At 38.2% G+C, this 15,389-nt stretch overlaps 1 protein-coding gene across 3 annotated transcripts in view; it reads right to left on the bottom strand.

The window, feature by feature from the left end:
• Positions 1 to 15,389, bottom strand: part of LOC102456704 (macrophage mannose receptor 1-like) — a 65,971-nt gene that overhangs the window by 37,694 nt on the left and 12,888 nt on the right. For 2 of the 3 annotated variants that reach the window (XM_075922472.2, XM_075922471.2), the window contains exons 6-13: positions 14,620 to 14,766; positions 12,685 to 12,867; positions 10,967 to 11,124; positions 8,750 to 8,863; positions 7,062 to 7,177; positions 6,375 to 6,523; positions 3,962 to 4,161; positions 1,211 to 1,341 (exon numbers count right to left, since the gene is read on the bottom strand). In XM_075922472.2, coding sequence (XP_075778587.2) covers positions 1,211 to 1,341; positions 3,962 to 4,161; positions 6,375 to 6,523; positions 7,062 to 7,177; positions 8,750 to 8,863; positions 10,967 to 11,124; positions 12,685 to 12,867; positions 14,620 to 14,766 — 1,198 coding nt within the window. The remainder of the gene's footprint in view (positions 1 to 1,210; positions 1,342 to 3,961; positions 4,162 to 6,374; positions 6,524 to 7,061; positions 7,178 to 8,749; positions 8,864 to 10,966; positions 11,125 to 12,684; positions 12,868 to 14,619; positions 14,767 to 15,389) is intronic. The other variant, XM_075922473.2, reaches the window with a different exon arrangement.

Raw genomic sequence — 15,389 nt, 5'->3', positions numbered from 1 at the left:
TCAATCTCTTTATGGGATGACTAGTCAGTCACTTTATTCCTTGGCTCAGCGGGTAAGATTAAGGATGTTTACTGAAGGAATTTAAGACAATGCGGTAAAAAGCAGGTAACAAGTGTTTGCTAGTTCCTCTGGAAATAGCATAAACCAGTTTGATCTGGTTCAAGAAGTGCACCATAACAAAGGTGCCAAAATTATGTAAAATATCAGCCTTGACCAGAGGAGATGTTGATTCACACTCTATCCAAGAATGGGCAGACTGGAAATTGGAAACAAGACAGACAGGCCCAGGGCCAGCCCACAACATTTTGGCACCTGAGGTGGAGAGCTCAAATGATGCCCCCATGTCCCCTCACTGTACCAGCAGCAGACACAATTTTCTACATTTTGGGTCCCAGTGGCACCCTCCCACACTCTGGCATCTGAGGCAGCCACCTCAGTTCGCCTCATGGTAAGGCCAGCCCTGGACAGGCCCTGTGAAAAGAACAAGAAGTAATTCAAACTTATGAGTGATTCTATGTGATAAGCAAGGCATGTCTAGAAGTGGTTTATTGTTTTTAAGTTGTGTATTATGTGTAATACTCTTGTCCTGGATAAAGAATATTTTGCTCTAGTGAAAGCTGCATGATCCCTGGATAACTCTGCCACTGCTGCTGAGAAAATAGATCTTCAAGTGCTTAACTGAACTTAGATCTGCTGAGTTCATTGCAAGAGACAGCAGCCTAAGGTCCTGGCTTAGAGTGAGAGGATCATGAGATCCATCCTGACAAAAGTGATGGCTCAAGGCCTGAGACCTAAACCAGCGTAATCTCAAGGAAGCTACAAGTAACCAGGGAATTGTGACATGATTCCATAGAAGAAGCTGATGAACTAAAACTATAAATGTTGCTGATCTGAACCTGTGTTTCTTCTGTACCGTGTCTTCTTTACAGAAAAAAAATATCAATTCAGAGCTGCTTTTTTTCCTTTTTCAAAATGGTTCATTGATTAAAGATGAGTCACATTGGCCCTATTTTCTATTCCTTTTGTAAATGTAGCTTTTTATTGAACAAATCTCCCAAATGATATCACAAAATTGATTTACGAAGTTCCAGTGAATACCCAAGTTATTATTTTTACATGTTACCACTAAGAATATTAGTAATTTGATAATGTTTACCAACACAGAAGATTGTTATTATTTGACATACCATTAGAATATAATGAAACTTACTTTATTGCAGTTTTTATTATACGATTTTCCTCCTTGCTCTGGACGGTGGCCAGATTTCCTCCAATTTCTCTGCAAAAATCTCGAGCTTCAAACCATGTTTTCTTTTGTTCTTGTGTTTTCTGACAAAAGCACTAAAGAGACTATAGTTTTAAAACAATCCTCTATACTACATTATATTATAAAATCGAGACACAACATCTAAACCCCTTAAAATGGGGTTTTGTACAGCTAGACAAGTCAAAGAGCATGTCATGTACAGGTAACGGGTTACAGAGTGCGCTATTTGTAAATGTGCCTGTTCCACTTTGCATGGAGATCTGTCACTCACAGAAATGAGGAATAAAGGGGTGGATCTATAGCTGCTAGAACAACAGAGAGGGGAAGAATTCAGTTTATAACTCATAGGAGCTGTGAAAGTGCCAAGGATACCTTGTGATATCGGTAGGAAGGAGAATTGTCAGACATGAGAAACATGAATGTGTGAGGAGTATCAGGGTATGTTGAGTAGGGTGGCTTAGGCCTGAAAAGAAGAGGTTTGAGCAGTGAGTGAGCATAGAACATAACCAATAAGGGGATAATGGAATCAGAATCAAAATTACCTTTGGCTGATTTGTTTAAAAAAAACAAAAACTACAGAACTAAAACACAACAGGGTCTCCTTAATCTCTAGCACTAGAACAAAAACTGTTCTTACATTTGTTTAACACCTTTTATTCTATAGGATCCCAAAGCATGTTGGACACACTTCGCACCAGTCCCGCACTTCTAACTTAAGTCATTTCATAGGTCAAAAGAAGTACGAAAGTATTTTTAGCAGACATCTGACACTGAGCACTTTTCATTTGAGGCACTCAAAGCTCCTTCCAAACATTAACCCACCAGCATACTTGAGAGATTTTATCCGAATATGAGCATTGTCCTGTTCTTAACAATGGCCAAACCTTAGACTCTCTCATGCCTGGGGTGAACTTAACGTGTATATTCCCACACCACATATCATTTGTCCTTATATCTAGGGCTCTACCAAATTCATGGTCCATTTTGGTCAGTTTCACAATCAAAGGATTTCAAAAATATTAAATTTAATGATTTCAGTTGTTTAAATCTGAAATTTCACAATGTTGTAATTGTAAAAGTCCTGACTGAAATAAGAGTTTGTGTGTGGAGGGGAGTTGCATGGCTATAGTGGGGGAGGGGTGTTTTGGTACTTCCACCCTTACTTCTGAGTCGCTGTATGTGTCTTCCAAGGTGGGTAGTTGGAAAGCAGTAGCTGCTGACTGGGAGCCAAGCTCTGAAGGGAAATAGGGGTGGCTATCCTGCAACCCCCATTAAATAAACTTGCAACCTCCTGCAACTCTGTTTTGGGTCAAGATCCTCAAATTAAGAAGCTCTTGTACCTCCCATGAAATTGGCCTAGTATAGCAAACAAAAGATCAGATTTCATGATCAGTGATATGTCTTTCATAGACATGAATGTGGTAGAGCCCAGCTTATATCACACTCCATCCTGTGTGCAATATGCAACCCTTTATCAACAGTGGTGAGCATGACTCAAATAATCCCACTGACGCCAACATTTGTTGTTGTATCATTTAATCCAATATTTTAGCACTACCCTTTTATTAAGTAATTTTTCAGAAAGATTAGATCTGCTCTTGTTATTCTCTCCTTTTCCCTTTAGTTTCCTTAACTCATTCTCAGCCTGAATATCTTGAGGTACTTTGTTCCTCCCTCCACCACCTCCCGGATTTTCTACTGAAATTTTATTTTCCTCTAGCATATAATCTTTCTGTCTTTTTCTTCTTTCTTACTCCATTCCACTTCTTTCTTTTCTTTTCTTTTCCTGTTCTGGTCTGTGTTCTTTAACTTCTTTCCTTTCCTTCAATCTCTCCCATCTTTTCAAATCACCTTCCACATCAGTTCTTGCTTCCTTTCTCACTCTCCATTACTCACTCCACAGAAATATTCACTCAAACTCTCCAACACGTCATGTAAAGGAGTGCCTTTTTGTGTATCCCCAAGTCAGAATATATTAGCAGGGCTCAACAAATAATACAATCTACTCGTTCATGGCGAGTAGATTGTAACCCGGAAGAGCTAGGTTCGGGCGATCTACGCATGTGCAGAATGATCTGTGCATGCACAGATCGCCGGACAGCATGGCTGGCGAGCAGGGCTCGCCATGGTTCGGCGAGCCCTGTATATTAGGGTGTGTCTACACTACATGCTTATTTTGAAATAAGCTATTCCAAAGTAGCTTATTTTGAAATAGTATGTCTACACTGCAGGGAAGCTTCAAAATTAGTCCAAAGCAGTCTTCCCTAATATAGACGTGCTATCTCTATTTAGAGCCCCAGGAGGCACTGGGAAGGAATAACTTAGAATGGTTCTGGGGAGGGGCTATTTTGAAATAGCAGAGAGTCTACACATGCCTTATTTTGAAATAGCTATTTCAGAATAGGCATTATTCCTTGTAGAATGAGGTTTACAGATTTTGGAATTATGCAATAGCTATACAGACACTCACATAGTTATCTCGAAATAACGGTGCAGTGTAGATGCACCCTTACTGGGGACATGCTCTTCTTCCATTCCTCAGTGGCCATGGAACTTCTTCCATTCCTCAGTGGGCATGGGTCTTCAGGACTTTGCTTAGTCTAGTCCCAGGTAATTCACAGAGAACTGAGTTCCCTCCTTTCCTTAAAATCAAGAGTGAAGCTTCTCACCTTCCATGATTAGTTTAGTACTTACTTTGAAGCATGAGCTACTATAAGCACTCGGTTCCCAATCTGGAGGGCACGTGGGGGAAGAAGTTGCTGGAGGAACAGGAGGTGGTGTTGATCCTTCAGCAGATTGTTTACAGAGAAATGTTTCCACCATGTCACAACTGAGTACATCCCATAATCCAGCTGCCATTCCAGTTCCCATAGCAACACAGCCTGGCTTTTTTCCTTAATGAGATATAAAATAGTGCAAACTAGTTGACAATAATAATAAATATTAATTTATTAATTATTATTATTATTATTATTATTATTATTATTAGGATACGTCTACACAGTGGCACTATTTCAGGGTAACATTCGTTATCCCAAAATAGCATTGTGCGTGCCTTAACAACACACCTTTTATTTCAAAATACATTCAAAATAACAGGCATCTTATTTTGGCTTCCTGTAAACCTCATTCCATGAGGAATAAGGAAGACACTGGAATAGTATTCTCTCTCGAAATAAGCTACACAATTTGTGTAGCTCAAATTGCATAGCTTATTTGGAGCTATGCGTGACTGTGTAGACTTATCCTTATTAATGTGGTTTTTCTCAAAGTGGGCTGCAGGCTCAGTTTGAGAAAGCTGCTAATGTGCTGCTCTGGTTTGTTTATCTGAAAGCTTCCTGCAGCTCCCCTTGGCTGGAAACAGCAAACCAGAGCCAATGGGAACCAAAAGGCTCCATGGCTACGGGGCCTATAAATAAATTCCAGAGCAATCCATTAGAAGATTTCTTAAAGTAGGCCCATGGCCACTGTTGGGAAACACTATTAATGTATTAAGTAGCGTCTGACACGTTTAAATAGTGTTGTAATGTGTACACAGTGGACTAATGTTTTAGGTGTCTTCCAAACACTGAAGACAGTCCCTGCCCTGATTGGCTCACAGTCTGGTTGAGCTTAGGGCTCTACTCTTAAAGAAATTAAAGTTCTACTTACATTAATACATTTGATGTGGTAAAAGATGGAGAATTTACTGCAAAGACATTCAAAACTGGATTAAGCCCATCTGCTACTCTAATTGTGTAAAGGGTTTTAAATGTGAGTGTAAATAAAGAGTTCTGCTCTGGTTATGAAAATGGTTTGCAGAATGTTATCTCTCTATATAGTAAAGAGCATTAAATCACCCCCAAAATCCTTAGTATCAAAATGATTTAAAGAACTAGCTGATTAGCTATCTATTGAAGCTATTGTGAGTGTTTCTCATTGGATCAAGTCCCAACAAACTATTCTAGATATTAGTTTGCAAGGAAGTGTCCATATATTCATGCTAGCAATACAAATGTAACAACCAAAGTATGATAATCTCTAGTTATGCAATTGTTTAACTTTGAACATAACACGGTACCTACTAGTTCTCTATTTTGGCTACTTCTATGCAGTGCTAAATATCACCCAAGTTAGAGATATAAATGTGAGACCAACTCAAGACACAAGGCTCTAGGAAGTGGTCTGTGTTCCTTGCCTATAATAAAAATGGCAAGGATTCTGAAGGTCTGGCCATACAGGAGGACGGGAGATTTGATTAGGCCATAAGTACATCTAGACCACAGGCTTCTTGTGCAAGAAGCTTTTTTTAGAAGAGATCTTCCAAAAAAACTTCTTGCACAAGAGAATGTCCACACTTCAAAAGTGCATTGAAAAAGTGATGCACTTTTTCGAAAGCGTCCATACTGCCTGGATGCTACCTTGCATATAAGCAGTGATTGCTATGGACAGAATGGCTACCAGGGCACCTGTGCTTTTTCCACTTCCCTCTTCTTCTGAAAAAACTCCCTCTTCCCCATCCACACACACCTTTATACGAAAGAGCTCTTTCGCAAAAGGCTTCTTCTTTGTAGAATGAGGATGACCAATTGTGCAAAAAGCCCTCTGTTCTTTTGATTTACTGTTGAAAGAACATGCTTGCAGTGTGGATGTTCCTCACGTTGTGTCAACAACTGTAAAATCTACAAAGGGATAGCGAAGCAGTTCTCCAACTGTGGGTCAAGACCACAGAGTGGGTTGAACCCCATTTTAACGGGGTTTGCAGGACTGGTCATAGGCTTGCTGAGACCTCAGGCTGAAGCCCAACCCTTCCCATCTGTGGTTGAAGCCCAAGCCAAAGACTTTAGCCCTCGGTAGCGGGGCTCAGATTACAGGCCACCCATGTGGGTCTGATGTGCTTACGCTTTGGCCTCCCCTCTTTGAGGAGTTGGGACTCAGTCAGGCCCAGGCTTAAGTTCCCTATCCTGGGGTCATGTAATAATTTTTGTTGTGAGAAGGAGGTCATGGTGCAATGAAGTTTGAGGAACCCTGGGACAGAGAATGAAATCTCATTGGAAATTCAACATTCAATCTTTAAGAACATATTTAAATACAGAGAGAATACATCACACAGCACTGCAGTGTATACCGGGCATTGCTAAGTTCCAGTGAGTGAACAGAACTGCTTCACCACTGGTCCACTTGAAAGTCCCTTGTTCCTCTGCATCTGAAAGACCGATCCAGAAATATTTTTCGGACCTCAGCCCCACCAGACTAATCAGGTAGGCTTGTTCATACCTATAAAAAAGGATAATAAACCAAAGAGAAATTGAGTTTTGTTTTCATGGTAGCATTATTTTTAATCAAAACAAGCTATAATTACTAACATGATTTAGGCAGCATATGGACTTTGTAATATTCTTAATTTATAACAACGGAATTCCTCTTTATTGCTTTTCACTAAACCATGAAGTCCTGATGGATAGGATGGGAAAGAGGAAATCAGAAATTTGTTTGCTTTTGCCTCCATTTTGGGGCGTTCTACTGAGCATTAGGTACTAAAATTAGCAATGCAGCTACGGCATGAGGTGGTGATTTTGTAATGCAGAAAAGCACTTTCCCAAAACAAAAATGTCTAATTCCCTTAGAAGGACATTTTATTAAATCAAGGAGCAGGTAACTTTAACTTTCATCTTGATTTTTTAATTTTCAGAATAGACCTTTTTTATTTGACACATTAGATTTGATAAAGAAGTTCTAGGCTGTTTAAAGCTGAAAAGGCATAAAGTTATTTTCATCCTTAGCACCAATGTAAAAGTAAAAGTCATTACCATACCTATTTTCAATAGAAGCTAGGTAACTCTTATTCCCTTCACAGATTTTATTTGCTTCTGAAAATGTTGCAGGCATCAGTCCAACAGAGTAACAGTATGCGCCATATCTTTTCCAGCCCTGTAAAATAACCATCAGGCATCTGCATGTGTTCTTGACCAATTGTGGTATACTGCACACTGAATGAACTCTAAGCATTTTGAAGTATATTAATAATATATTAAGAATTTATTATTAAAGCCAAATTAACACATAATAAAGAATAAAGAAAAAATGTCATCATCAGAGGCACAGCATTCTAATTAAGCACTTACTCTCAGCATTTTCACTAGGAATAACAGTTTTGTAAACTGAATTGAAGAATCACTACAGCCAAACTTATAGGGATGTTTGATTAGGTTGGTCTTCTCTGTCTGCCTAGCCACGAGTAAAATGACATCAGTACTATTGCCCTAATACAATATGCTGAAAACGGAGTAATCTCAATCTGTGCTTGCTCTGCTGCAAAATGTTCACAGCTTCCCAAACTGGGACAGACCTGAAAGGACATGAATGCTAGTTCTGCTGTTGACTTTTTCAGAAGAAAGTCATATCTATGCTAGAGCCCAACACACCTTACATCTCTGCTTCTCTCTTTGCCCTCTTACCTGGCTCCCCCACCCTGCCCACTGCATTAGCTATCATTCCCTGCATCTCCTGGTGTGCTATCTTCTACATAGCACCCAAGAAGAACACTTTGGGGTTAAAAACAAGCCCTGACTAATGTGATGCTCTCTCCAAAGTGTAGCAAATAAGTAATTAGTATTTTGGTTCAATTAGTCTACACAAACTTCTTTTCCTTAATAGCTGAGTATAGTCATCTCAGTCTAAGAAGCCCTGGAATGTGATTCCTTCTGAGCACATGCGCAACTGAGATGCAGTGACATTGACTTATAGAAAGAAGGCCATCAAATAGATGTTATTAACTGTTGAGCTGCTTGCAAATGATTTTGTGACTATACTTGCCCAGGCACTTAGTATTAGATACATATAAAATTATTTGTTGAATTCTCTGGAAATCTTGCTTCATCAAATTTTTGACTCCTTTTGAGTACTTAAACAGTGCTATCTAATGACTTTTCAAGCTTTTCTGGCAACTTTCAGCTATGTGGAACAATGCTGCTTGTGTCTCCCCTTCCTGCAGGCATTGGTGATAACTGCACAGCTGTTTTCCTCATGCTAGGTTGTCAGGGAAGGTATGGTCAGGGGAGACCCTGGGCTCAGAAATTCCTCTCTCTAACAGCCCAGCTGATCCCTGAACCCCCTATTACTGTTTCCAAATTCAAAGAAAGGGCACCAAAATACAAGTTTGTCCAGGGTGCCATTTTCCCCCAAGGAGGGCTCCAGCTATCAGTATGGAAGCATGCATACAAATAAAAAAATGAATTCTGACCGGATTTGTCTTAACTGAAGTAGTTATTTTTTCAGGTTAGAAATAATCAATATGCATAAATTGCAACTCTTTACAGCAAAACTTCTAGGCTCCTTCAAAGACAGTTATTGTAGATGACATAATGAGGGGCAGAGTAATCAAGAGTGAAACCTAACAGTACAATTTAACTTCCTGGAAATCCATATAATTTAATTTGGGTTGTTTGCAAGCCAAGTTCCCACTGATTTTGAAAACTAATGGTACTCTCATTGCCTACTTACTTTCTGGCAGCCTGCCTCTGTTCTTTCCATTTCTTGAATTACTTGTGACAACTGTTTCCTTTTACAGATGTAACCAAACTTCTTTTCACAAAGATGGTCTGCCCAGTAGCCATCCTGAATATAGTGGGAGAAAGAAAGGTCTTTAGAAAGCTACTCATTTCCTTTATCTGTCCTATACTTTGAAACAGAAAGTTCTTTCAGCAGGCAAGGAGCTCATGAAGGTCCAGACAAGTCTGCTACAAAGCAGACACGTGCACTTTGCACACTTATGAAGGTTTTCTCTTTGTTCTTTCTTGTTATTCATTAGTATGAAATAAATGTCATTTTAAACTTATAGTCAATATTTAGCTTCTTGTGTATTGAAAGAGAACAATTATCTAGCTGCTGGTGTGTGTGCTGAGACCACTTCCTATTATGGTGACTAATACTGTCCCATGGTTTCCTTCCTTGTACTCTCCCACTGATTTGTTCATATCCTTCTGTTCTCTCTCATATTTAGTTTGTAAGTTCCTTTGAACAAGGACAGTCTTTGTTCAATGTCGGTACAACACAGAACATACTGGGGGCCTTGTCCACCACTAGGGTCTTAAGCACTATGGTATTAACAATCTAATTCAATATTTACACTACAGGTTGTATCTCCCTTAACCAGGACTCTCTGGTCTGGCTGGCAACATCCATGGTCTGGCACAACCACAGATGTTCCCATACCAGAGAGCCCAGGAACAGGGAGATCTGGCAGCACAGTAGGGGGGACCGGTGACTCAGCCAGCAGCCTCCAACAGCCCAGTGTCGGGGGTGGGTGGCTGCAGCATGGCCAGGAGTTCCAGCTCCAGCAGCTGGGGAGCTCCAGCTGTGGCCAGGGAGCTACAACTCCAGCAGCAGACGTGGAGCTCTGGCCCCAGCCCCTTCTGCAGACACGGTGCCCCGGCCATGGAGCCAAGCAGCTGCAGAGCTCTGGCCTCAGTCATGGAGCAAAGTGGCTACAGAGCTCTGACTGTGCCACTCCAGCCCTGGCAGCAATGGGGACAATGGCAACTAGAAAGCCCTGGGGTTGGGGCGGCAGCTGGGTCAGGCAGCCCTAGTCTGTTGGCAGCATGGACCATGAGGAGACAGACTTCCCCTGGTTCAGCAAATCCCCTCATTCAGGACTGGTTAGGTCCCAAGGGGGCTGGACAAGGGAGACCCAACCTGTGGTTTGAATCTAAGGATGTGTGCAATTTTAAATTTTTTAAAATGTTAATTTACATAATATAACTTGTACAGTAAATTGCCATTGACAGACAATGCTCCTACAAAATATTAACAATATTTCAACCACCAGCAAAGCTGTTAAACTCATTCAATTTTAATTGATACAAAGTTCCTTGACTTGTTTCTACCAGAATGCCTGCCCCATTGGCCAACCACCCCCTCCAGTGAATAAGCAGGCCTTAGAGAGTGCTCTGTAATACAACAAAGCTAGTTTACCGGTCCAAGTGGGCAGTGAAGGAAGTCAGTCAAGGACACAACATAGACTGTGCAAACTTGAATGTCTACAACAGTTACAAGCATCATAGTTTAACATGAAAAGAGAGACAATCTTTCAAGTGGGCAGGACTCAAACCAAATAGGTATTTATCAGCCATACCAGCACCTTGAATTCTGCCTATAGGCTCTTTGGCAACCATGTCAGCTCTCAAAGCGCTGGTGAAATGTGTTGTCTGCATGAAGTGCCACTGAACAAATAGGAAGACATGTCCTCCACCAGCCTAACTAGTACTATCCTTATGAACGATAAAGCACAATAATTATATAATTCACCAAACATTAGTGAAAGACACTACACCAAATATAAAGCAAACCTTAGTGTATTTATTTTATCTGAGAAAAGGCAATATGTAAGTACCCACATGAGGAAAAACTTCTGGGTAGTAGAAGACTCTTTAATTTATCAGGCAAAAGCATAACAATGGCCAAAGATGGTGCTAAAATATATCCTTATTAGAAATAAGATGCAAATTCTTAGCATCTCTCCCACCATTCAAATAATTTAGCTAGTGTATCATGGTTTCTCCAGTTCTAATTTAATTGTATCACTCTAGGGCTCAACATGTCCCTGCAGTACCTACTTGTTAATCTGGCCCGGCTAGGTAATGAAATAGGGGGTTAAACCAAGTGTGTATTGGAAAGCTACCTTCAATGTTAATAGAGTTAATATTAATTGGATTGTGTTACCTGTCCCTTCACAGCTACACAGTTTTCATGCTGGTTGTTTGCTCTGGTTGGTTCTCCACGGAGCCATTTGGTGTATGTCACAGGACTCCCATCACTCCATTCAAAAAACATTTCAACCTTAAGGTCATTAAGCCCAATCCACAGCTCGTCTGTTGGCTCTGACACATAAAAACAGTTTGTGTGTTAATAATCCTTCTATAGGATAAAGTTTAACTTATTTTGGAATGAAGAAGTTATTTTCAAGAATCTTAATGTGTGACAAAAAGAAGTGAATTCTTGCTGCTTAATTAAAAACTTTGGTTGCTTAGGGTCGTCTACACTGATCTGTAACGTGAAATAAGATACTCAACTTGAGCGACACAAATTGCATATCTTATTTCAATGCTATTTCAAAATAGCTTATTTCCTTGTTTGGTTCTGTCTACACAGTGCCAGATTTTGAAATAAAGTGCTATTCCAAAACATCCCTTATTGCTCATAGAATTAAGTTTACAGGGATGTTGGAATAGCGAGCCCAAAATATCAGGCTTGATATGAAGATGCAGGATAGCTATGGGATACTCCAGTATACCAAAATAGCATTGCAGTGTAGATGAACCCTGAACAACAGCAATTGGACAAATAATTGGGACCCATCTGTTCCAATAGTATGGTTCCAGACTTTGGTCCAAACACATTGCCACTATATTTGGGATAAAGTAATGCAAATAAAACTACTTTAAAATCTTCAAAAAGCATACTTTCTCTTTTTCATACACTGAGCCTACCCAACAAGAAAAAAAAAAATTGCTCAGACATTTAACAAAGACTGTAAATAGAGTGGAGTGAAATTCTGTTGCCAAAAAAGTTATTCTGGTGAAAAATGCAGATTTAGTGAAGACAATGTGTTTTGGAAATTTGATTTCACTAAACTGTTCATTTAGTGAAAAAACCAAACATATAAAAATCCCCACATATTTATTTTTGACATTTTTGAAACAAAACATTTTGTTTTGATTGGAAAAAACTTCATTTCAAATTTTACATTTTTTAATTTTAAAAATTCAAAAACTGATAAAAGTTGTTAACATGGAAATAAAATATTTTTCGGAAGTGAAATGTTTGATTCAATCTGAAATAATATTCCATTTTTTTATTTGCTGAAAACATTTTTTAAATGATCCAATTACAAACTAATTTTTCCTTCCAAATTTTCCCAATTGCCAGTGATCAAAAATATGTTATTCACCTAACTCTACTTTTAAAATATTTCAACAGTATGTATGTACTCTGCTTACCTTGTGCTACAGCTCTTAAAAAAACAGGGAAAAATTGGTATTCACAGTACAGTATATACTTTCATAATAGAAAGGCAAATAGCAAATTTTCAGTTTACTGATAATTTTGGAAAATCAAGGAACATTTTTTAGGTAAAACTTTATTTTTTTACATTTTCATCAAATCAAAAATGCAAAAGAATTTTATTTTAGTTCAAATTAAATGTTTTGTTCGCCTTGAAAGGAAATGTTATTTGCATTTTTTAAATTATATTTTACAACTATTCTTTTTCTTTAAATTTATCAAATAAAATATATCCCCTCTATCTATAAAGGGAACTGTGATCTCTATGTTCTTTGGGTGCAAACATTTTAGTTTAAACAATAATGCTAACATAAACCAGCCAAATGGAACATTATACATATGAACATAAGCAAATTACTTCCTGTAAAAATACTTACTGAACCCAAGCTGAGACACTATAAAGCTATGTTTTTCAACATTGTGGATACTGATCAAATCACCATCCTCCATTCTACAGGAAGTCAAGGCTTCCTTCCATATTTTGGGCTCCCTGTGAATCATATAACAGTGACCGGTATATGACAACCATCCATCTTGGCATTTAATAGGCCCCAAATCATCTAAAATTAAACAATAATGTATCAGCATAATTTTAAAACCAAACAAAATACATAAAACAGACAGTATTTTCTTTAATTACAAAGCTCTGAAGGTCAGGTCTAATATTTTATGCACAATCTGCTATAAGAAAATATCAGTATAGTCAAATGACATTTTAAAATGTGAACATTTGAAAAACACTTTAAAAAGAGTGTGTTTTTATTATTTGTAAGATGTACACATTTGAATATAACTAGTATTTTAATGTGAAATCTTTACATAACTAAATAATCTGTACATATTGACCTCATAATCTTTTTCTATATTATTTAATAACTGATTCATCATTACCTGATCATCAAAAATATTTGTAATCTAACAGTGAATACCTTTGGATTATTTTTTAAATATATGCTTTCACTAAGAAACATTAGACCATATAGGGGACAACTGAACTTCCCAAATATGGATAAAAGGAAAAATTACAAGGAAAAGCCCGTTCCCATAAAATAACTTGTGCACCAATCCTGTGATGTATCACTGTTTTCATCCTTGGCTTTTTCATTTCTTACTTTCTTGCCCTTTATGAAAAAAATAATTGAATTTGATTTAGCTGAGCTCTCACCTTTTTATGTTCACTACAGTGAATATTTCAGTGAAGCATATGACTAGTAAAAATTCTGAGGAAAAGGCAGATTTTAAATTCCTTTTATGTAAGAACATAAGAATGGCCATACTGGGTCAGACCAAAGGTCCATCTAGCTCAGTATTCTGTCTGCCAAAAGTGGCCAATATCAAATGCCCTGGAGGGAGGGAACACAACAGGTAATCCTCATGTGATCCCTCTCCTGTCACCCATTTCCAGACAAACGGAGGCTAGGAACACCATTCCTACCTATCCTGGCTAACAGCCATTGATGGACCTAACCTCCATAAATCTATCTAGCTCTTTTTTGAACCCTGTTAAAGTTCTAGCCTTCACCACATCCTCTGGCAAGGAGCTGCACAGGTTGACTGTATGCTGAGTGTAGAAAAACTTATTTTTGTTTGTTTTAAACCTGCTGCCTATAAATTTCATTTGGTGACCTCTAGTTCTTATATTGTGGAAATAATTAAATAACTTGTCCTTAATTCGCTTTTTCCACACCAGTCATGATTTTATAGACTTCTCTCATACTCCCCTTAGTCTCCTCTTTCCTAAGCTGAAAAATCCAAGTCTTTTAAATCTCTTTTCATATGGGACCCATTCCAAACCCCTAATCATTTTTATTGCCCTTTTCTGAATCTTTTCCAATGCCAATATATCTTTTTTGAGATGAGGCGACCACATGTGTATGCAGTATTCAAGATGTGGGCATACCATGGTTTTTATATAAAGGTAATAAGATATTCTCGGTCTTATTCTTTATCCCTTTTTTAATTACTCCTAAAATTCTATTTGCTTTTTTGACTGCCGCCGCAGACTGAGTGGATGTTTTTATCTCCCCTGTCTTCACTATTGTGCCAGTGGGTCTGAATATCCAGCCTATGATGTTTAAACAGGGTAAAGGGTTGTTGCAAAATGAAAATGGGTAAAGGGCAGAGTAGCTGCAAAATGAAAATCAGCAAAGCTGAATAGTATATGTGTATGTTTGGAAAAGAATTCCAGCCAGTTGAAAATAATTCATAATTTCATATAAATAAAATGCATTTTAACTTAGCATCTGCTCACCTTTGTAGACTGGAAAACTACAGTTAAGGTCAACAAACTGTATTTTTATTGATCAACTTACCTGAGGGAATACTGAAAGAATCTGAAATTGTGGTTCCCCTTTTACATATGTAGCCAAGTTTCCAGTCACATTCCTTGTTTTCCCATTTAGCATTTCTTTCAGGATTTAATGCTGCACAGATATTTCCAGACTCTGAAGAGGGACTTCCTTTGAAAGAAAGACACAAAAAAATAGAATATCACTGTATGCCAAGTAGCGTCTTGAGTTCTAATCACGCCTGGGGAGCTTAATTCTGGATGAATATTAACCAGGACATTCTCATTTATTTCCCAGTTTCTAGCCAAACTTAAATTTTCATTCTTAGAAACATCTCTATGTAGTATTCTGTAACAGCAATAACATCTGAACTACAGGTTCAGTCATGGCCATCATCCTTCTGGCCTTAAAAATTCCATCCTAATATGATTCAGAAAAGCAAGAAATACTGAATTTATGGGAAAGGCACAAAAAATACAGTTGGCACATACAAACCTTTCAGAAATGTATGTAAGTGATATAGCTTACAAGAGAAGCCAAAATATATTCTGTTATGATGTTTAGCAGTATAGCTAATGAGCTAGGTCCTGCCCTCTCATACATCCATGTAATCAAAGGAAAAAATTATACTCAACATGTAAAGTGCTGGAATATTGTAGTCATCTATAGATTCTTGAACAAGCATTTGCTCACTGTAAAACTTAAAATACACTAAACTGACCTTTCAGAGTAGAATTATTGTGCTATTATTAGAAATAAATATGGGGGTTACTTAATCCCAAAACCACTAATTA

Source organism: Pelodiscus sinensis, chromosome 2, assembly GCF_052426305.1.
Source record: "Pelodiscus sinensis isolate ZL-2025 chromosome 2, ASM5242630v1, whole genome shotgun sequence".
NCBI lineage: Eukaryota > Metazoa > Chordata > Testudines > Trionychidae > Pelodiscus > Pelodiscus sinensis.
The sequence above is the reverse complement of the archived record's forward strand: the minus strand, read 5'-3'. Positions and strand labels throughout refer to the sequence as shown.